At 47.2% G+C, this 20,879-nt stretch overlaps 1 protein-coding gene and 1 long non-coding RNA gene across 3 annotated transcripts in view; one reads left to right on the top strand and one right to left on the bottom strand.

Annotated features, from left to right (window-relative positions):
* Positions 1 to 1,428: 1,428 nt before the first annotated feature.
* The window catches only part of SDAD1 (SDA1 domain containing 1), a 95,232-nt gene continuing 75,781 nt past the window's right edge, over positions 1,429 to 20,879 (top strand). The window contains exons 1-6 of one of the 2 annotated variants that reach the window (XM_030190647.1): positions 1,429 to 1,756; positions 12,776 to 12,880; positions 15,888 to 15,986; positions 18,109 to 18,219; positions 20,573 to 20,644; positions 20,737 to 20,837. In XM_030190647.1, coding sequence (XP_030046507.1) covers positions 1,667 to 1,756; positions 12,776 to 12,880; positions 15,888 to 15,986; positions 18,109 to 18,219; positions 20,573 to 20,644; positions 20,737 to 20,837 — 578 coding nt within the window. In that variant the 5' untranslated portion in view covers positions 1,429 to 1,666. The remainder of the gene's footprint in view (positions 1,757 to 12,775; positions 12,881 to 15,887; positions 15,987 to 18,108; positions 18,220 to 20,572; positions 20,645 to 20,736; positions 20,838 to 20,879) is intronic. The other variant, XM_030190646.1, reaches the window with a different exon arrangement.
* The window catches only part of LOC115461085, a 112,498-nt gene continuing 111,508 nt past the window's right edge, over positions 19,890 to 20,879 (bottom strand). Inside the window, exons 2-3 of the long non-coding RNA XR_003940661.1 lie at positions 20,722 to 20,817; positions 19,890 to 20,060 (exon numbers count right to left, since the gene is read on the bottom strand). This is a non-coding gene — a long non-coding RNA (uncharacterized LOC115461085). The remainder of the gene's footprint in view (positions 20,061 to 20,721; positions 20,818 to 20,879) is intronic.

The following is a 20,879-nucleotide window of genomic DNA, read 5'->3' on the forward strand; positions in this document are numbered from 1 at the left end:
AATGCTCCTTTCTAGCACAGGAGATAAGGTGCGGCTCAGGAATGCAGGGGGGTGTCAGCACCCTCCAAGGTCGCCTATTCAGATGGCGTGGCTACGTGCAAGCTGGTCTTGTATAGGCCTTGCAAACTACTGTTACAAGCTATATATCTAATAGCCCTGCATTCTGTCTGTACATTAGTAAACAGCAAACTTGTCTTGTTAGTAAACAGTAAAACTGGATAAGGCACAAATGTCCAGTGCAGTAATAAGGTGTGGCCAAACAGCCAAAAGCAGAGGTAGAGTGCATAAGTAAAAGTCCATCAGTAGGCACAAAACATGAGGTTGTCCTGTTGCTCAGTAGTATTCAGGTAGTACCGGCGTTCCACTCCTTCACTAACGCTAGAGACACCCATATATTCCTATGAGTGTCTCTAGTGTTAGCGTATGCCAGGGGCAAAGCTGCTATGGTGCCACGGGGGCCTGGGCCCTCATAAATTTGGCCCTGGACCCCCCCTATCGATGCCCCTCTCAACCCCCCTGCCAACCTGCCATCGCTGTCTGTACCTTTGCTGGCGGGGGACCCCAACCCCCGCCAGCTGAAGTCTTTTTCCTGTGTTTGGTTTCTTCTGAGTCTGACATCCTGCTGCACGTACAACGTGCAGGACGTCAGACTCATAGAAACAGAACGAAGCCTTGCGATCTGGCGGCTGGCGGGGGGGTCGGCGGTGCTGGGGAGGGGCTAAAATGTGCCCCCTCACCTCGGCTCTGCCCCCCCCTACCGCTGAAGTCTAGATACACCTCTGCCATATGCTAAAAACATTAGCGTGCATACAATGCGGCTTAGTAAACAGGGCCCTAAAAACTTTATTTTAGCCCGCTGTATCTGACACAATCTAAGCGGGGAACAAAATAACATACAAAGTAAAAATGTAATACAACCAAAAAATGAAAAATGTATCACAAAACAATACAACATCTTTCATTACTACAACAGATACAAACTTACATATACTGGCATGTTTGATACAAATTTACACAAGCCGGCATGTTTGAAAACATAAGTGAGATAAAAATGCTATCAACAATAAAGAACCGATAACGTGGACACAGCAGTTGATAGGTTTGCTGTTTTGGGTGTACTAAAATGGCGACAGCGCCGAGAACACAGCTTCAGCTTTTTGACTTCATGCCGCTTCCCAATCTAACCTCCTTGAAGAATGTAATCCAGGACCCGTCTCCGCCTCTCTGTCATACGGGGAGAAAGACTCCCCAATGATCCTGCCTAATAACAAATTTACATAGGTCATACCCAAGAAGAAAGGGTCCTAAAACCCTCGCCAATCCGTTCTAAACGCTATATACTTTGCATTCTCCTCCTCTAACACCAGCTGGACCATTGCCCAGAGCCTGATGACAATCCAGATTAGTTTTCAAACAGCGCACTCTTGTGTTCTCGTAGGTCGTGTTCGGTCACGTGTCTGCTTAATTTGACCCTGTAAGGACCCCGTCGACTCGAACCTTGGTGTCGTCATCAAAGATGGTGGCATGGCATCCATACAGCAGTGGCTACACGTTTTCGGGAAACGGTAGTGGTTGAGCGGCTGCATCGGATTTACGGCCTCCTACTAAGAAAGGGAACCAAAAGTTCCAACATACCGACTCGGGTGCGGTAACGAAGAGCTAAATCATGAGCGGTCGCCACAATAACAAGTTACCGACTAACCTGCCACAGCTGCAGAATCTCATTAAGCGAGATCCGCCTTCCTACCGTGAAGAGGTGAGTGAGGAGATCCAGCGCGAGGGCAGCAATAGGCGAGGGGCTCGCGTTAAAGCCAGCTACCCTAAAGCTGCGGATCTGGCTGCGATCCGCTCGTGGTTTCATTGCGCTTCCTTAGACTGATCGCTTACAGTTTCTGGAAAGGGATTGTAGAAAAGGGAAAGTAAAATAATAAGGTGGTGTCTTGTTATTGTGCTAAAGTAACGCTTTCCTTGAGTAGGATTCGGTGGTTAGCTGTATTTCCTTGATCAGGTGATGGTGCCTGAACATGCAATTGATTCACAGATTTTACAGTTATGCAAGGTTACTTACCTGGAACAGGTTCTCCGCGGACACCTGAGTGAAGTAACCTCCCGTTTTCTGATTAAGTCGTATTTGTCTGTGGGGAACAGTGATCATGGTATGTAAGGGGGTAAAGTGTACTTGAGCATGAAAGAATGTCATGGTGAAGTAAAGGAGTGGTTGGAACACTAGGTTGAGAGTCCTGGAAGTCAGGGTTCAAATACCACCGATGCTCATTGAGGTCTTATGAAATTCACTTACCCCTCCACCACCTCTGGTACAAATGTTTTAATGACCCAGGAGGGATTATAATCTGCATCTGATGTACCTGAATAACTCACTTTAAATCAATCCCAGAAAGATGTGATCTCAATCCAAAAGAACATAATCACAAAAGTATAGTGTGTGCTTGATCACTTGTTTTTCCAAATCTGAGCTCAAGGTGAGTTACATTCAGGTACATCAGATGTAGATTGTATATAATAGATATTTTTCTTCCCCAGAGGGTTGCAGTGCGATTCTTAAACGTTTTACTATGATGGAGCCCCAGAAATATTCCTCATACTGAGGCATCCTCTATGTATGTAAACAGATGTAAATATACAAACAGATTCTGCAGTCTAATTTTTTTAGCAACCCTAGGGTTCAACAGAATCTAGTTTGGGGAATCGCTGGCCTATGGGCTACATATACTTAAATGCAGTACATGCATTAATGGTATTAACAAAGAAGGTAGCATACTTTTGTAAATATAGCCCAAGTTTGTAGCTACTGCACATGGTGGGGGGGGGGGGGGTAACTTTAGAAGTTGCTTGAGATTGTAGAGCAGCACTTTACATGTTCAAGTAAATGCTTATGAAATTGCCTTGGTGTATACATGCTGTTTTTATCTACCCCTCTCTAGCCCCCCGGTGGACCCTTCCACACGGAGGTATACAGAGGGTTTGTTCTTCTATTAGCTTCTTTACCGCCTCCCAAAATTCTAGTGACACTCCTTCCCATGGGTATCGCTGTTGGGGAGGCATCAGAAGGCGCAGTTCAAATCTAATCCCCATTACCACGGCTTTCTGTCTATCCGGATCTAAGTGAATCCTTGGCCATTTATGTTCCCACATTAAATCTATGTAAGTGAGAGAGAGAGAGAATTTAACTTGTGTGTATGTGGGTAGTATTCAGTGAAATAGGTGAATGAGAGAAAATAGATTGAAATAAAGACTGAAACCAGTTAGTGAAAGAATTACTCATTTATTCTTACCCCCAAATAGGGACTTCAGTCAGGTACAGACATCGGACAGATTCTGGGTACAACTGGACAGAGCTTCGCTGCTTCCAAGGTTTTGGGGAAAAGTTCCGAAGAATCCTTGGAAGAGCACTGTTTATATAGAATTTGGTGCCCATACAAGTCTATGGAGAGGGATTTTTTTCTCTAATATTGCTTAATCTATGAGTCATGACCTCCGGTCAGGTGCCCACCTGCCCCTCCTCCCACAGATTGCTTAATAATTTCAACTTCCATATCATCAAGCTGATCAATCCATAGACTGGTGGTTGTGTCCATCTACCAGCAGGTGGAGATAGAGAGCAAACTTTTGCCTCCCTATATGTGGTCATGTGCTGCCGGAATCTCAATCCAGTATGTTCTCTATCTCAGCAGGTGGTGGTCATACACAGCAGCAGCTCTGGCTAGGCCTCCAAGCCTAATTCTTAGGTTTTGTTGAGTGCCTGGGGTTGAGGGCTCTTTTGAGCAAGTGCAAACCTGGTGGTGCCAGGTCCCTCCTTTTCTCCCCCCTCCCGCTGGCTCCGTTAAAAAAAAAAAAAAAAATTTGAACGTCCTTAAAGGCGTTTATTTCGACGTTTATTTAAACGTTTATTGCAGCTACTCACTGGGACACCAGGTCGTTACAGCTCGGAGCGGCAAGCAAGTAATTTTTACCTTTTTATAGCGGGCAGGGGGTTCCCCGATTCTTCTCCTCGTGGCATATGGCGTCGGAGGGCGAGGGCGCAAAGAGTCGCTCCCCGGATCGCTTGAGCGCTTCTAGAGGGGATGCGGGGGTCTTAAAGCCTGATTCGCCCTTGTTGGGTGACAGTTTCGTGACCGATGAATGTCCCGGTCCTTCCTCCGGCGTGGCGGTTTTTCCCGCCATAAACGCCCATCCCCCGCTCCTCGCCTCCGCCATCTTGGCCGGCCACGCGGCTCGGACGGCTTCTTCTTGGGCCGCCCTTGAGGTTGGAGACATTAATGCCATGAACGCCCTTAATTTGGGCGACGGCACAAAAGCGGCTAAAGTTAAGCGCCGTTCTTCCCGCGCGGCTCCTTCGCGGAGTGTCGCGCCGGACGCCATTTTGGATGCGCAGCATGTCTCTCCCCCGCTCTTGCGAGCGCCGGTTGAGGGTGCGTCTAGGGCTGTAGCCCAGGCTGCGGAAGTGCACAGTCTGGGGGGGTTTCTCCCCCGAGTTTGTTTTGCTGCTGCATCAGGCCTTCCTTATGCAAAACGCTGCCCCTGCTCCCTCGTCTGGTAAAGAGGTTGAGGTTCCCAGAGGTAAACGCCCTCGGGTTGATTCCCAGGCCTTGGAGGACTTTGTCTCCTCCGATGTAGATGAGGGCAGCGTATCTGAGTTCTCCCAACGGTCCTTTGCGGATTCCTTGGAGGAGACGGATCCCCGCTCGGATGGAGCGGATGACCCCTCTGCAGCGCGGCTTTTTACCTCAGAGGATTTGCCCAACCTGTTGATACAGGCCATGGACACTTTGAAGATTTCCTCTCCGGAGGACGTCTCTCCCTCAGCCCCTGTTGGCTCTGCCATTATGCTGGGGACGAAGCGCCCGCCTAGAACCTTCCACGTGCATGATGCCATGCACACCTTAATTTCGGCTCAATGGCATGTCCCTGAAGCGAGCCTTAAAGTGGCTAGGGCTATGTCCCGCCTCTATCCTTTGACTGAAAGTGAACGTGAGGCCTATCTGTGGCCTACCGTGGATTCTTTAATCACTGCGGTGACTAAGAAAACGGCGTTGCCGGTGGAAGGTGGCACGGCCCTAAAGGACGCCCAAGACAGAAGATTGGAGGCGGCCTTAAGGTCGTCCTTTGAGGCGGCTGCTTTAAGTTTGCAGGCCTCAGTTTGCGGCTCCTATGTGGCCAGGGCGTGCCTGACTATGGTGCAGCGGGCTTCCCCCTCGGATCATTCCTTGAGGGCTGATTGGCGGGCCCTGGAATCGGGCTTAGCCTATTTGGCAGACTTGCTGTATGATGTCTTGAGGGCCTCAGCTAAAGGCATGGCTCAGACAATCTCTGCGCGGCGGTGGCTTTGGCTGAAACATTGGTCTGCTGACCATGCCTCTAAATCCCGCCTGGCTAGATTGCCTTTTAAAGGCAAGCTGCTCTTTGGGGTCGAGCTGGACAAAATCGTGACCGATCTCGGCACGTCTAAGGGCAAGAAGTTACCAGAGGTCAGGGCTCGGGCTAGTACTCGTCCCGGTACCTCCAGAGGACGGTTTCAGGAAGCCCGTCAGTACCGCCCGGGCAGGTCAGGTTCCTCTGCCCCCTCTTCCTTTAAGAGGAATTTCTCCCCCAAGCAGCATTCCTTTCGCAGAGACCGCCGTCCCGGAGGTGCTCCCTCCGGTCCTCCCCCAGGGTCTCGTACCCAATGACGGGGCCTTGGTCCACGCCCCAGTGCAGATTGGAGGACGGCTGTCCTTGTTTCTGGGCGAGTGGACCACAATAACTTCAGACGCTTGGGTGCTGGAAGTCATCAGAGACGGCTACAAGCTAGAGTTCTGCCGACCCTTAAGAGACGGGTTTGTACTCTCTCCCTGCAAGTCTCCGGTCAAAGCTGTGGCAGTGCAGCAGACTTTGGACAATCTGATCCGCCTGGGTGCGGTCGTTCCGGTGCCAGAAAGTCAGCTTGGCAAGGGGCGTTACTCCATTTACTTTGTGGTACCAAAGAAAGGAGGTTCTGTCCGGCCTATCCTTGACCTCAAAGGGGTCAATCGGGCCTTGAAAGTGCGGCACTTTCGCATGGAGACTCTCCGCTCTGTTATAGCGGCAGTGAAGGCAGGGGAGTACCTGGCATCCTTGGACATCAAGGAAGCGTACTTGCATATTCCCATCTGGCCTCCTCATCAACGCTTTCTGCGTTTTGCAGTCCTGGGCCGACACTTACAGTTCAGAGCCCTCCCGTTCGGGTTGGCTACTGCTCCGCGGACCTTTTCCAAAGTAATGGTGGTCATCGCGGCCTTCCTGCGAAAGGAAGGAGTACAAGTCCATCCTTATCTGGACGACTGGTTGATCCGAGCCCCCTCTTATGCAGAGTGCGGCAAAGCTGTGGACCGGGTAGTTGCTCTTTTGAGCTCCCTGGGATGGATCATCAACTGGGAGAAAAGCCAGCTGCGCCCGACTCAGTCCCTGGAGTATCTGGGAGTTCGATTCGACACCCAAGTGGGCAGAGTGTTCCTGCCAGACAATCGGATTGTCAAGCTTCAGGCTCAGGTGGACCAGTTCCTAGTAGCCTCTCCTCTTCGGGCTTGGGACTATGTGCAGCTGTTGGGCTCTATGACGGCCACGATGGAAGTAGTGCCCTGGGCCAGGGCTCATATGAGACCACTAGAACAATCTCTGCTGCAGCGCTGGACTCCGATGTCGGAGGATTATGCTGTGCGCCTTCCCTTGGACCCAGCAGTGCGCAAGGCGCTGAGCTGGTGGATGCAGACAGACAAGTTGTCTGCGGGAATGCCTCTGGTGACCCCGGAGTGGATTGTCGTCACGACGGACGCCTCTTTGTCGGGCTGGGGAGCCCACTGCTTGGGAAGGACAGCGCAGGGGCTCTGGTCTCCTGCAGAGGCAAAGTGGTCTATCAACCTCCTGGAACTCAGAGCCATTCGGTTGGCGCTTTTGGAGTTCATCCCGGTACTGGTGTTGAAGCCGGTACGGGTCCTGTCGGACAATGCCACGGCTGTGGCCTATGTCAACCGCCAGGGAGGTACCAAGAGCGCCCCTCTAGCCAAGGAGGCTATGAATCTATGCCAGTGGGCAGAAGCGAACCTGGAGCAGCTGTCAGCGGCCCACATTGCCGGAGTCATGAATGTCAAGGCGGACTTTCTCAGTCGCCATACCTTGGAGCCCGGAGAGTGGCAGCTATCTGCTCAGGCGTTCTTGGACATCACGAAGCGCTGGGGCCAGCCGAGCCTAGATCTGATGGCGTCATCGGCCAATTGCCAAGTGCCGCGCTTTTTCAGCAGAGGACGGGACCCTCGATCCCTGGGAGTAGATGCTCTTCTCCAACAGTGGCCGACTCAAGAGCTTCTCTATGTGTTCCCGCCCTGGCCCATGTTGGGCAGGGTGCTAGACCGGGTGGCAAAGCATCCCGTCAGGGTAATCCTGGTGGGTCCGGATTGGCCCAGACGTCCCTGGTATGCGGACTTGATCAGGCTCTCAGTCGACGATCCTCTGCGGCTGCCAGTGGAGCAGGGCCTGTTACATCAGGGTCCCGTGGTGATGGAGGATCCCTCCCCCTTTGGTCTTACGGCCTGGCTATTGAGCGGCAGCGTCTGAGAAAGAAGGGCTTCTCAGACAAGGTCATCGCCACTATGCTGAGAGCGAGGAAGCGCTCTACTTCTACTGCTTACGCCAGGGTTTGGCGTATATTTGCAGCGTGGTGTGAAGCAGGCTCACTTTCTCCCTTCACTGCTCCAATTTCTTCAGTGTTGGCGTTCCTGCAAGAAGGTCTGGAGAAAGGCCTGTCGCTCAGTTCCCTTAAAGTCCAGGTAGCGGCTCTGGCTTGCTTCAGGGGCCGCCTGAAGGGTGCTTCCCTGGCTTCGCAGCCAGATGTGGTGCGCTTTCTCAAGGGAGTTAATCACCTGCGCCCTCCTCTGCACTCAGTGGTGCCTGCGTGGAATCTCAACCTGGTGCTAAGAGCATTGCAGAAGCCGCCTTTTGAACCCTTGTCGAGGGCATCTCTGAAAGACCTGACGTTGAAAGCAGTCTTTTTGGTGGCTATCACTTCAGCCAGAAGAGTTTCCGAGCTCCAGGCGCTCTCATGTCGAGAGCCCTTTCTGCAGTTCACTGAGGCAGGAGTGACTATTCGCACAGTGCCTTCCTTCCTGCCCAAGATTGTTTCTCGCTTCCATGTGAATCAGCAGCTCTGTCTCCCTTCCTTTCATAGGGAGGACTACCCAGAGGAGTACTCTGCTCTTAAATATCTGGATGTGAGACGAGTCATCATCAGATACTTGGAAGTGACCAATGAGTTCCAGAAATCGGATCATCTGTTTGTCCTGTTTGCAGGTCCTCGTAAGGGTCTGCAGGCTGCTAAGCCTACAGTGGCAAGATGGGTCAAGGAAGCCATTGCAGCGGCTTATGTGGCCGCGGGGAAGGTGCCGCCTATCCAGCTGAAGGCTCACTCCACTAGAGCTCAGGCGGCCTCGATGGCAGAGGCCGGGTCCGTCTCCTTGGAAGAGATATGCAAGGCGGCAACTTGGGCTTCGGCTCATACATTCTCCAAGCATTACCGCTTGACTGTGGCTGCACGGGCGGAGGCCCGGTTTGGAGCTTCAGTGTTGAGGTCAGGGATTTCAATGTCCCGCCCTGGGTGAGTACTGCTTCGGTACATCCCACCAGTCTATGGATTGATCAGCTTGATGATATGGAAGGTAAAATTATGTATCATACCTGATAATTTTCTTTCCATTAATCATAGCTGATCAATCCATAGCCCCTCCCAGATATCTGTACTGTTTTTATTCTGGTTGCATTTCAGGTTCAAGTTTAGTCTTCAGTTACTTCAGAAAGACTTCGTGTTCAAGTTTTTTCACTTGGATTCTTCAAGAGTTGAGACGAGTTTGTGTTACAGTGAGCTGCTGCATTCCTCTCCCCTCCGTTTTACGGGGCTGGATTGAGATTTAAATTCTGCCGGCACTCCCTCCCGCTTCGTGCGGCTGTAGGGCAGCTTTGTACCCCTCCCGCTTCGGCGGTGTTAGGGTCAGTCAGCTCCTCCCGCGGTTGCGGTTGCAGGATAAGCCAGATCCCCCGCATCGGCGGGTGTGGTGTCCCTCCCCTGCTCCGCGGGGATGAGCTGGACGGATTCCCCTCCCCCACTTGTGTGGGGATGAGCTGGGTTAATTCCCCTCCCCCGTTTCGGCGGTGGTGAGCTGGGCAGAGTGTCCCTTCGTGGGTGTAATTCTCTAAGTGCTGAGTCCTGCGGATGGAGCTTTGATATCGACATACTGAGGAGTTTCCGGCAGCACATGACCACATATAGGGAGGCAAAAGTTTGCTCTCTATCTCCACCTGCTGGTAGATGGACACAACCACCAGTCTATGGATTGATCAGCTATGATTAATGGAAAGAAAATTATCAGGTATGATACATAATTTTACCTTTTACACTTTCACTTCCTCTTTTCCAATCTTATGACAGAGATCTGTGTTTTTATATCTTGTGATACCAGGAGCCATATTTCAAAAACATCCTTCATCTTAAGAACCACACTTTTTACCATTTTTATCTCTAATTTCTACACCTTAAGTGTTACACTCAATTTGAAAGTTGTACCAGGTTTCACTATGACTCACCACGCAGCCCTGCTTTTGCAGGCTCCCTGCTATAAGGCCATCAACAGGTTATTAGGCCTAGTCAGTGCTTTTCAGCTGTTTCAAGCTGTGCAGCTTGGCCCACCACTATTCCAGTGGATATGTCTCAAGCTTGAACACATATTAACAATGCATAAAAGCAGGCACTAAGTAAACATAGTACCTACTTCTGTGTCATATATATGTGTGTGTAGTGTTCCAGGGGTAGGGAATGGGTGCATTTGTGTGGGTATCTTCCCTAGGTTCTGATTCTTATCTGCACATACTCCCACAACACTACTCTTGACTCAGGTCAGGTGTAGCTTTTGTGCAGGGCCTTTCAGGGAAAGGCACATAAGTGCATATATTGCCTCCATAGAACAAGTGCGGTATGTGTACCCTTCCATGCTTATGTGATTTGCTACACAATTACTCTTGGTGGGGGGGGGGGGGGGTAATTTTATACCCAGCATTTGTCAAAATTTCCAAAAGGGCACATAGTTTAGAAAAGCAACATAGATGCTTATGTGCCTTCATAAGATAGGGTGCCAGATATAAGAACACAAGAGTAGCCATACTGGATCAGACCAATGGTCCATCTAGCCCAGTATCCTGTTTCCAATAGTGGCCAAGCCAAGTCACAAGTACCTGGCAGAGACCCAAATCGTGACAACATTCCATGCTACATATCCCAGGGCAAGCAGTTGCTTCTGCAAACTATGGACTTTTCCTCCAGGAACTTGTCCAAACCTTTTTTTTTTAAATCTAGATACACTAACTGCTGTTGCCACATCCTCCAGCAAAGAGTTCCAGAGCTTAGCTATTCGTTGAGTGAAAAAAATAGTTCCTGCTATTTGTTTTAAAAATATTTCCATGTAACTTCCTTGAGTGTCCCCTAGTCTTTGTACTTTTGGAACGAGTAAAATGTTGATTTACTTCTACTCGTTCTACACTACTCAGAATTTTGTAGACCTCAATCATATCTCCCCTCATCCATCTCTTTTCTAAGCTGAAGAGGCCAAACCTCTTTATCCTTTCCTCATATGGGAGGCATTCCATCCCCTTTATCATTTTGGTCGCTCTTCTCTAATTCTGCTATATATCTTGAGATATGGCAATCAGAACTGAATGCAATACCCAAGGTGTGATCGCACCATGGAGCAATACAGAGGCATTGTAATATTTTTGGTCTTATTCACATCCATTTCCTAATAATTCCTAGTCTCCTGTTTGCTTTTTTGGCCGCCACATATTATCTACAACAACACCTTGTTCTTTTTCTTGAGTGCTGACCTCCAAGGTGGACCCTAGCATCAGGTAGCTATGATTCGGATTCTTTCAAATGTGCATCACCATGCATTTGTCCACATTAAATTTCATCTGCCATTTGGATGCCCAGACTTCCAATTTCCTAAGGTCTTCCTGCAATATTTCACAGTCCACACGTGTTTTAACAACCTTGCATAGTTTTGTGTCATCTGCATATTTAATGATCTCACTCATTCTGATTTCCATATCATTTATAAATGTTAAATAGCATCGGTCCCTGTACTGATCCCTGTGGCACTCCACTGTTCACCCTCCTCCATTGAGAGAAATGACAATTTTACCCTACCCTCTGTTTTCTATCCAATAACCAATTTCTAATCCACACTAGAGCACTGCCTCCTATCCCATGACTCTTTTTAATTTTCTCATGACTCTTTTATGAAGATCTTTATCAAAAGCTTTCTGAAAATCTAGCTACACTACATCAACGGGCTTACCTTTGTCCACATATTTATTCACACCTTCAAAGAAATGAAACAAATTGAGGCAAGACTTCCTTCGGCTGAATCCATGCTGACTCTGTCCCATTAAACCTTGTTTGCTACGTGTTTCGTAATTTTATTCTTTATAATAGTTTCCACTATTTTGCCCAGCACTGATGTCATGCTTACTGGTCTGTAATTTCCCGGATCAACCCTGGAACCCTTTTTAAAAATCGGCATCACATTGGCCACCATCCAATCTTCAGGTACTATGGACGATTTAACGACAGATTACATATTACTGACAGCAGATCAGTGATTTCATGGTTGAGTTCTTTGAGTACCCTTGGATGGATGCCATCCAGTCCAGGTGATTTACTACTCTTTAATTTGTCAATTTGGCTCAGTACATCTTCTGGGTTCACCAAGATTTCTTTCAGTTCATCCACATCATCACCCTTGAAAAATATGCAGGCCTGCCCCCTGCAATGCCTGCACACATCAACTTTGTAAGTCTAGGGGTCTTTTAGAAAGGTGCGCTAACATTTTTAGCTCGTGCTAAAAATTTCACACGCACTAATCGCAGAGATGCCCATGGGAATAGAATGGGCATCTTAGCATTTAGCTCATGTGAATTTTTAGTGTGAGCTAAAAAAGCTAGCACACCTTTCTAAAAGACTCCCTATGTGCTTTGAAAATACACCTCACAGTGTATTTTTTTTTTTCTTTTTGCAGTCCTGCTTCTGCACTGAGTGGATGCGCAGTGACTGTGGACATGTCTTATGGGGTCAATTATTCAGCATGGTTTAAGCAAGCAGGAGACTATCTGAGCTGGCAATATTCAGCGGCACTTAACCAGGCAGGGATGAAGAATATTGTCCATGACCACCGAAATATAAGCCGGTTATTACTGGGACAGAATTGGGGAGGTGCTGGCAGCTATGTGGGCACCAGTGATATTCACCGCTGGTACTTTCACCTAACCGGGTTAGTTGAACCACAGAAAAGGCATTCTTAATTTTGCCCAGTTAGGTATGTGGGTATGGCACTGAATATTGGCCATACCTGTGTAACTTCTAGGTACCACCTGAATATCCAGGTCTGATTCAGTTGGCAGTAGTCAGTGCTTAGAAAACCACTCACTGCTGCCAGCTGAATATTGACCAATATATTGCTAGTAACCAGATACTTAAGCATTTTTTTCACGAGAGTTTGAGTCTAGCAGCTGGACAACTGATGATCCTTCAGACCTATAAGATTGCTTAACGTGTATCCACACTAGTGCTGTCCAGGTTTTGGATCTGTTGAATTCAGGTGTTACAGCGTTAGAGCACCACTGTGGCGGGGTTTGTGAGTGAATGGCGTGTTCTTTCTCTTTAGATTGAATTAATAAAACACATTCTGCCTCTTGTCTCTTTCAGTTTCTTCAGCAGTATCATCACTTCCTGTCCAATATTGAGGTCTTCAAACTGCAGCCTGAGAAGCCCAGAAAGGACTTGGCTGAACTGGTTATGTTCATGGCGCAGGTAGGAAGTGGGAGCTGCTGTTGCAATTATGTACATTTATGTGTTTAAAGGGCTCAGAGTTTGTGTTTTGAGGTGTCAGTATTTGGGTTTTTCTTTATGCAGACGTGAAGCTTAATCTGTTTTTTTTTCTTATATAAAGAGAGTAATTTTATAACTAGTACCTACATGAGAAGCCAAACAAAGTGCCTGTTTTATACAGGCAATATTGGCAGCTGTGTGCCTTTATAAATGAGGTTACAGAGAAGTAGAGGGCTGCATGACTCTCAGGCAGGGAGAATTCAAGTTGAAACTCTTTATTAGGCACCAAAATTGAAGACCCGAAATGGGCCAGTGTTTCGGCAGGAAAACCACCTGCATCAGGAGTCACTTGAAAGGAAGCCAACTATGTATGGTACCTATAGTTTGATATCTCTCTTACAAAATTTCAAATGATGACAGCATTTTAAAACATAGTTTTTCGGTGGTACTCATACAGCTTTGACTATGTGGTAGAGAAATATCAAACTATAGGTACCATACATAGTTGACTTCCTTTCAAGTCTTGCGATTCCTGATGCAGGCGGTTTTTCCACCAAAACACTGACCCGTGTCAGGTCTTCAACTTTGGTACCTATAAGAAGTTTCAACTTGAATTCTCCCTGTCTGAGAATTGTGTATGCCCCTCTACTTCTCTGTGGCCTTCACTGAGTTTCTTAGAGGGTATCTTCCTGTTCTCGTGTGGATTTTGTGTTATGTCCCCAGAACCAGCCCGAGTAGCACACACATCTTCCTGCAATGTGTACGGTTACATGCTGTGTGGATGTATATTTGTGTATTGCACATGCGTTACAGCGCCATCCCCAGTCTACCCAAATTACACCCCTAGGAATGCCTCCATGTGGTGTGCATATATATGTGTGATATTGGTGTGCATATTTCAGCCATACTTTTATAAGAGCCATTTTCCATGTGTAAAACATGATCTACACACGAAAAATGCCTTGTTTCCTTCACAATGTGCATTTAGATATTGGAGGAGTTTAGTTTCTCATGCATTCCTCTATGCTTGTTCTTTCAGTTCTTTTTATATAGGTTTGTGTATCTCTGTGCCTTTAAACTTGCTCAGAATTCATTATAGTCCTAGCAGAAACAGAGAGGTCTCAGATTAGGTTAGATTATTAATCTCAGAGGGAAGTGCTTTATGGAGCTTTTCTGTGGATTGAGTTGTCAATGCTCTTCACTATATTTCCTTAGCAGTAAATTTGGATGTCTAGGGTCATGTTCAGATTGTTTTCATTGCTTCAGCAAAGGGGCCTTTTCTCCCTCTCTCCCCTTCCCCGCAGTCCTCCATACATATATTGTGCCTTTCATAGAGGCCAAGCAAAAAAACAGCACAAAGGGCCTTTAAAAACACAAGGGATACAGTGCTTATGTAAAAACCTTTAATAATCCAAATTTGATTGAAGGAAGACCCGACACGGGCCGTGTTTCGGTGCCTCCGCACCTGCGTCAGGGGTCACACGAATGATGATGAGGCTTATACAGACAAATTCAGTGCATCTGTTGACTTGCAAAGTTGTCTCTAAATATAATCCGCCTTATATAGTACAATATTAAGCTCGCGCTCACTTCAAGAGTGAATTTCAGATTAACAATCTGAAATTCACTCTTGAAGTGGGCGCGAGCTTAATATTGTACTATATACTACTACTATTACTTATCATTTGTATAGCGCTACTAGATGTACGCAGCGCTTTACGCTTGAACATGAAAAGAGAGTCCCTGCTTGACAGAGCTTACAATCTAATTAGGACATAAGGAGGAATATATTTACAGACAACTTTGCAAGTCAACAGATGCACTGAATTTGTCTGTATAAGCCTCCATATCATTCGTGTGACCCCTGACGCAGGTGCGGTGGCACCGAAACACAGTCCGTGTCGGGTCTTCCGTCAATCAAATTTGGATTATTAAAGGTTTTTACATAAGCACTGTATCCCTTGTGTTTTTAAAGGCCCTTTGTGCTGTTTTTTTGCTTGGACTTTGTGCTTTGTTCCCTCTCTTTCTTTGTTACACGCCTTTCATAGAGGCAACATATACACCTATTTACCTGTATAAAATAGCCTCTCCTACACAAACTTCCACCTGCACCAAGGTAGGTATAATTTTCTACTTAAGTTTGCATTTTTACAGTCATCTGTGACAGCAGAGGTTGGGTGGACCTGGGGCACAGGGGTGAGTGAGATACAGTGTGTACCTCACCCCTGTGCCCCAGATCTACCCAACCTCCGCTATCAGGAATGCCTGTGCATGTACCACATAAAAACACACACTGTGCATTGGTACTGTTATGTTCATATACCCCTGGGCAAACGTATAAGCATGTGTTTCTGCACAAAACTGGCATTTAAAAGTTGCTTTTATGTTTGGAAAAGGTCCTGTATAGCACTTTGTCCAACATTGATGCAGTGATTTAAACCTCATCTTTAGGAATATCAGTGTATGTTAGTATTCGAAAATCACAGGCAGCTTTTTTTTTTTTTTAATAATCATGTTTATTAGGTGCAACCACAATACAAAGAAAAAATATAACATAATACAGGACTGGAGAAACACACGATTTGAATCTGATCAAGTTTGTGTTCTGGGATGTGGTCTGAAATAGTCTGGCAAAATGCAACTTTATTTTGCAAAACGTGCACTTCAGTTGAATTGCTTAGGCTGGAGTTTTTACATACAGGTGTCTTCCATGTTTCCCATAGCAAAACAGCCCCCTAATACTCCCTTTATTTATTGGATAGCTTGTAACAACTGTCTATTCTGCTGCTAAAAGATTTAATGCTTTTTAGAGCCAGAGTAATGTGTTTGAAATCTGCAGCTGGTCAACTGGATGGGAGCTAGTCTGTGAATGAGGCTATGGGAGAGCAGTGCAGGTGCTCTGCATTTCTTGACTGGCAGTAGCATACGGCAGTGCTTTAGAAATTGCTTCCTAATTACACCACTTGTGAGCAATTTGTTTGCATTCCAGGTTGCTCACTGTTACCCTGAGCATCTCGCCAACTTTCCACAACAGCTGAAGGAGCTCCTTTCCTGCAATCACATGGTTCTGGAGCCCGATCTGCGCATGGTAAGTTGAGAACGCCACAGGAACTGTCTTCAGTAGTGCTGTCTGTCTCGTGGGCTTGAGTAAAAAGAGACACTAGCTTCCTTCCATCTGCATCTGAACCTTCCCTTTGGCCAGTAAGGATGTGGATTCGTTTGAAGAACATGGGAAATGGCAAATATTTCCCGTATTGTTTCCTGTCATTTTGTGTCATTAATAGCGTGCACTGTTCTGAAAAAGCATACTTCTATAATGAACAAATAAAAAAAAAAATCCAGAAGAAATCAAAAAATCCCATAAACTACACAGGAAGCAATACAAAATGACAGTTTTTGGGTTGCATGCTCCTAGTGACCACACCCAGACTTAGTGTATATGCTTGTTTTTGAAGCTTTTTCTCAGTGATTGGTGGTTGGTTTCTTCTGACAGCTCACCAGGCATTGAACAAAGGGGGAAATCTTTTCTTGAATCTTCTGATGAAGATTGTCATAAACAACTAGATGCAGCACATTAATCTGTAGAGAGCAATGAGGCATTTTCCAACTGATGCTATTTCATTAACTCATCTTCTTGCAAACCAGTGAGTTCAAGGTTTCTGTGCAGTTTGTGTTCTTTGGTGAGCTTAACAACAAACATGGAGTAGATATTGAGAGGTTTTGTTGCATGGACAAAACCTGTGATTTGTAAATCCACCCCCCCCCCCCCACACACACACACACAAACAGATGAATTTTGTCCAGACTGCAGTAGTCAACACTAACATGACTGGCATAAAAGATTGGGTTTGTAGGTGTTCCCAGGGTATGAGAACTTTATTCACTTTGGCCCTCATGATCAAAAGCAAACGCCGGCGGTAGAGGCTGTTAGCCATACTAGTGCTGGCGTTTGAAACAACGCACTCGAGGGCTCTTTGTGCAAGTAGCATGCAAATGCATGCTAAACAGGGCTCAGCGCATTCATCCCCAATGATCAGCGACCAGCGCGCCAAAATTTGGGTCGCTGGCTGCGGCAAACCCTACTCCAGCTCCGAGCTGGCGTTAGGGTTTTCAGATCATTGGGGAGGAATGGTGAGCCCTGTCCAGCATGCAGTTGCATGCTGGCAGGCCCCCGTACCCCCCCAAAGCAAACCTGCCAACAGGGGGCTGGAGGTCCAGTGGACCTCCGGTCCCCCCAACGATCCCCCCCCCCCCCCAGGTTCAGGGAGGGCTGGAGATCCAGTGGGTCTCCAGCCCCCCCAAACCCACAGAAAATAGTCCCTGGTGGTTTAGTGGCCGCCGACCAAATCCCCTCCCACCCAGCGAGCGTTGTCTGACCCAATCCATGGTGGTCCAGCGTAAAGGACAACCCCCTCCCAGCCCCCTACCTTATTTGGAGGAGGGACGCAGCCTGCCTCCCTCCTCTTCCTTGGGTTGACGACGACGCAAAATGGCAGCGCCCAGCCCTGCCCAGTGCATCCTGGGATACGCTGGGCGGGGCTACAGACCATGTAAGGGAGCTGGGTGGGAGGGGGTTTGGCCGGCGACCACTAGACCACCAGGGACCATTTTCTGGCGGTTTGGGGGGGGGGGGGCTGGAGACCCACCGGATCTCCAGCTCTCCCTGAACCTGGGGGATTGGGATCGGGGGAACCGGAGGGCCGCCGGACCTCCAGCCCCCGTTGCTCGGGGCAGGGGTAGTCAGGGCCTGCTGGTCCCATGGACCTCCGGCCCTGTGTTTGACAGGTTTGGGTTTTTGACAGCCCAGACCTGTCAAACAAGTGTGGGAGGATTGTGCTGAACGCGTGCTCAGCCACAATTCGCCCGCACTTCTACCCCATGATCAGAGATAATTGCGCTGCTTAAATTTGCATGCATTATCTGTGATCATCGGTGCGGTAAAGCCCCGCATTGTTCCAGCGCTATTTTAGAGTGCTGTTTGGAACAACGCAGGGCTTTTGATCATCTGCCTTTTTGTGCTGAAATTGAGCAATGACCAGATAAAAATAGGTGACCATATTGACTGACAGACATATTAAGTGGATATATTACAGAGTTAGTCGGCGGTAGACTGCTGCTGAATATATCTGGTTAAAGTTATATGGATAGCCTAACTACTTACTGGCTTGCTTAATATTACCCTTCATGGTTTCTACCTTTTTGTTTTACAGACATTTTGCAAAGCCCTGATCATGTTGCGGAACAAGGATCTAATAAACCCTACCAGCTTGCTGGAGCTGTTCTTTGAACTCCTCAGGTGTCATGATAAACTTTTAAGAAAGGTATATAGCAGCATGAATTGTGTGTATGTATATGCTCACTAGGGAGGGGGAGAAATGGGTCAGATGGTTCCCCTCCACCCTTACTGAAACAGGATGAAGGGCTCAGCAGACCCAAACAGCAAGAGTGGCTTGGCAGCCCCAAAATATTACCTCTCAACCCTAGAACAAGATTCACTCAACAGCTCCATCATATCACCTCTCAGGGGGAGCTTATAGGTTGGGGCCACCAGACTCCTCTTGCTATTTCTCTGAGGAGTTGAGGATCCTCCCTAGAGACACAGGAAGAAGCTCTCAGCAACACCAGGATATCAATTCCCATCCTCAAATAAACAACAAGAGGAGCTTGGTAGCTCCATTCAACTCTCTAATGACACCTGCCTGTCCCACACATATTCCCTTCTCTCTCGCCCCATCATTTCTGCTCTGTTGTGTTCTTTCATTTCCTACGCTTCTCACTCCACATCCTTATTTTATTCTCTCTCCCTTCTTGCCCCTTTTTACAAATACCTACCCACTCCCCCTTTTTTTTCCATCCCGCCCCCTTCCTTTCTCTTTTTCCATCCTGCCCTTTTCCCAACATCTCCTGTCTGTACTGCACCTCTTTCTCTCCCACCATCATCAGTTTTCGCTTGCTGTACCTACTCATCCCATCCTCACAGTAAAGGTTTTTTTTTTTTCTCTTACTCCAGCACTGAGGTTGCAAATTTTGGGCTGAGGAACTGGAGCAAGGCAGAAGCTATTATGCAGTTAGGTCTCCTGAACTGACTGCATGGCCGGGGATTCAGAGGAAGCAGGGGAAGGTGATGCTTTCTGGTGATGGCGCGTCAGGGAGCTCTACTTGGGCAGTGGCAGGCTAAGGAGCAAGGCTGCATCTGTGATATGAGATCTTATGACTCTGCTTCCTCAGGCTGGGATTCAGATGAAGGCGCTTCTTTCTATCAGTGGTAGTCTAAAGAGCAAGACTGCAGCAGCAATAAAATTGGGTTTCCTGACCTGACTCGCATGACTCTGAGGTTCAGAAGAGGCAAGAGAAGAGTGCAGCTTTTTGACAGTGGAGTGTAAGAATCAGATTACTGCACAGAAGCTACAGAGGGACGCTGCACATTGCACCAGTAGAGGTCCTCTGCATATGCCCCATTAGATTCTGTGCCTGCTCCAAGTTCAAGTGCTACCACTGAAGAACATATAAAAGAGGGAGAGAGCAAGAGGGATCTGTGTTCTTTCTTGTCGATTGCTGTGTACCCCCTGTGGATGTCTCGCGTACCCCTTGGGATACACATACTACTGTTAGGAAACACCTAGCCACCCGCCTGTGGTTACCCTGTAGCCACAGAGGGTCTATCCCCAGCACAGCTCGGGTCCACCTGCACCTGCTGCTTGTGCTCTACACTAGCACCCTCCTCCCACCGACGGGGGTACAACCGCCTCTGGGTGAGTCTTCTGCTCTCCAGTTATCCCCAGTGATTTGTATGTTACTGGAGCCACACCCCCAGTTGGTACCACAGTTCTGAGAAAGCACTCGCAGACCCAACGCACAAACCACCAGGATTCTTTATCAGTCCAGTCAGGCAGAACGAACAAACAATTGTGTTTATTCTCAGAACTTGGAACAGTGGATGAAAATGTGCAATTGGCAAACAATAACAGGTAACTGAAATATGGATCAATTGTAACACTAACTAAACATCTATATACTATCTGAACAGTACCTGGGAAGATTAGGACAGAAGCAACAGCTAGTACTACTGGGTAATTTTTCAATACTCCAGGTGAATCAGAACCCAGAACAGTCAAGTTTCAAATAAAAACTGGTTACATCACTGCAAGGCACTTCCTGTTATCTGTGTGACAAATAAAATAAAGAGAGGTCAGTCCTCTAATAGCTTTAAGCATAAATATACACCAAATAGCACACTGGCCAAACAGGAGAAACACATTTCAGACATAATTAAACAGGAAAATATCCAATACATTTTACAGGCTTAAAACACACTGTTTCTTCACAACCACACGTTGGGAAACACTACTCTAGAGAGTAGTGCTGCTTACTGCATTGGCCTCTTTGCACACACTAACATTTTTCTGGCACTTTCTGCTTCCCTGTTGTTCTTTTGCAACCTTGAAAACATCAGATACAATCACTCTCCTGTTTTGATTTCACCTTCATTGTGCACTGGCCTTTCAATTTCTCCAACCCAAATCCATGAGACACCACCGTCTTTAGCACTGAATCTTAGCTGTTGACTATTATTCTAGCTTTCTTTAGATTGACCCTTATTCTGTCTACTGTGTTGTAGATTCCCCTTTTAAATACCTGTAATATGACTTGATTATTGTATTCTTTCCTTTCCAGACTTTATACACTCACATTGTGACTGATATCAAGAACATAAATTCTAAACACAAGAACAATAAAGTCAACACAGTAAGTTTATTCTTGTGGAAACAGTGTAGCAGTGAATCATATTTTGTTGTTGAATTTTGAAAATAATGTAACTTTACCTTGCCCTGTGTTAGGCTTTGCAGAACTTCATGTATACTATGTTACGAGACAGTAATGTGCTTGCAGCCAAGATATCGCTGGATGTCATGATTGAACTATATACAAGAAATATCTGGTGAGTTACACATGAACTTGTATGGCAAAACCTTTGTAAAGT

This window comes from Microcaecilia unicolor, chromosome 2 (genome assembly GCF_901765095.1).
Source record: "Microcaecilia unicolor chromosome 2, aMicUni1.1, whole genome shotgun sequence".
Lineage (NCBI taxonomy): Eukaryota > Metazoa > Chordata > Amphibia > Gymnophiona > Siphonopidae > Microcaecilia > Microcaecilia unicolor.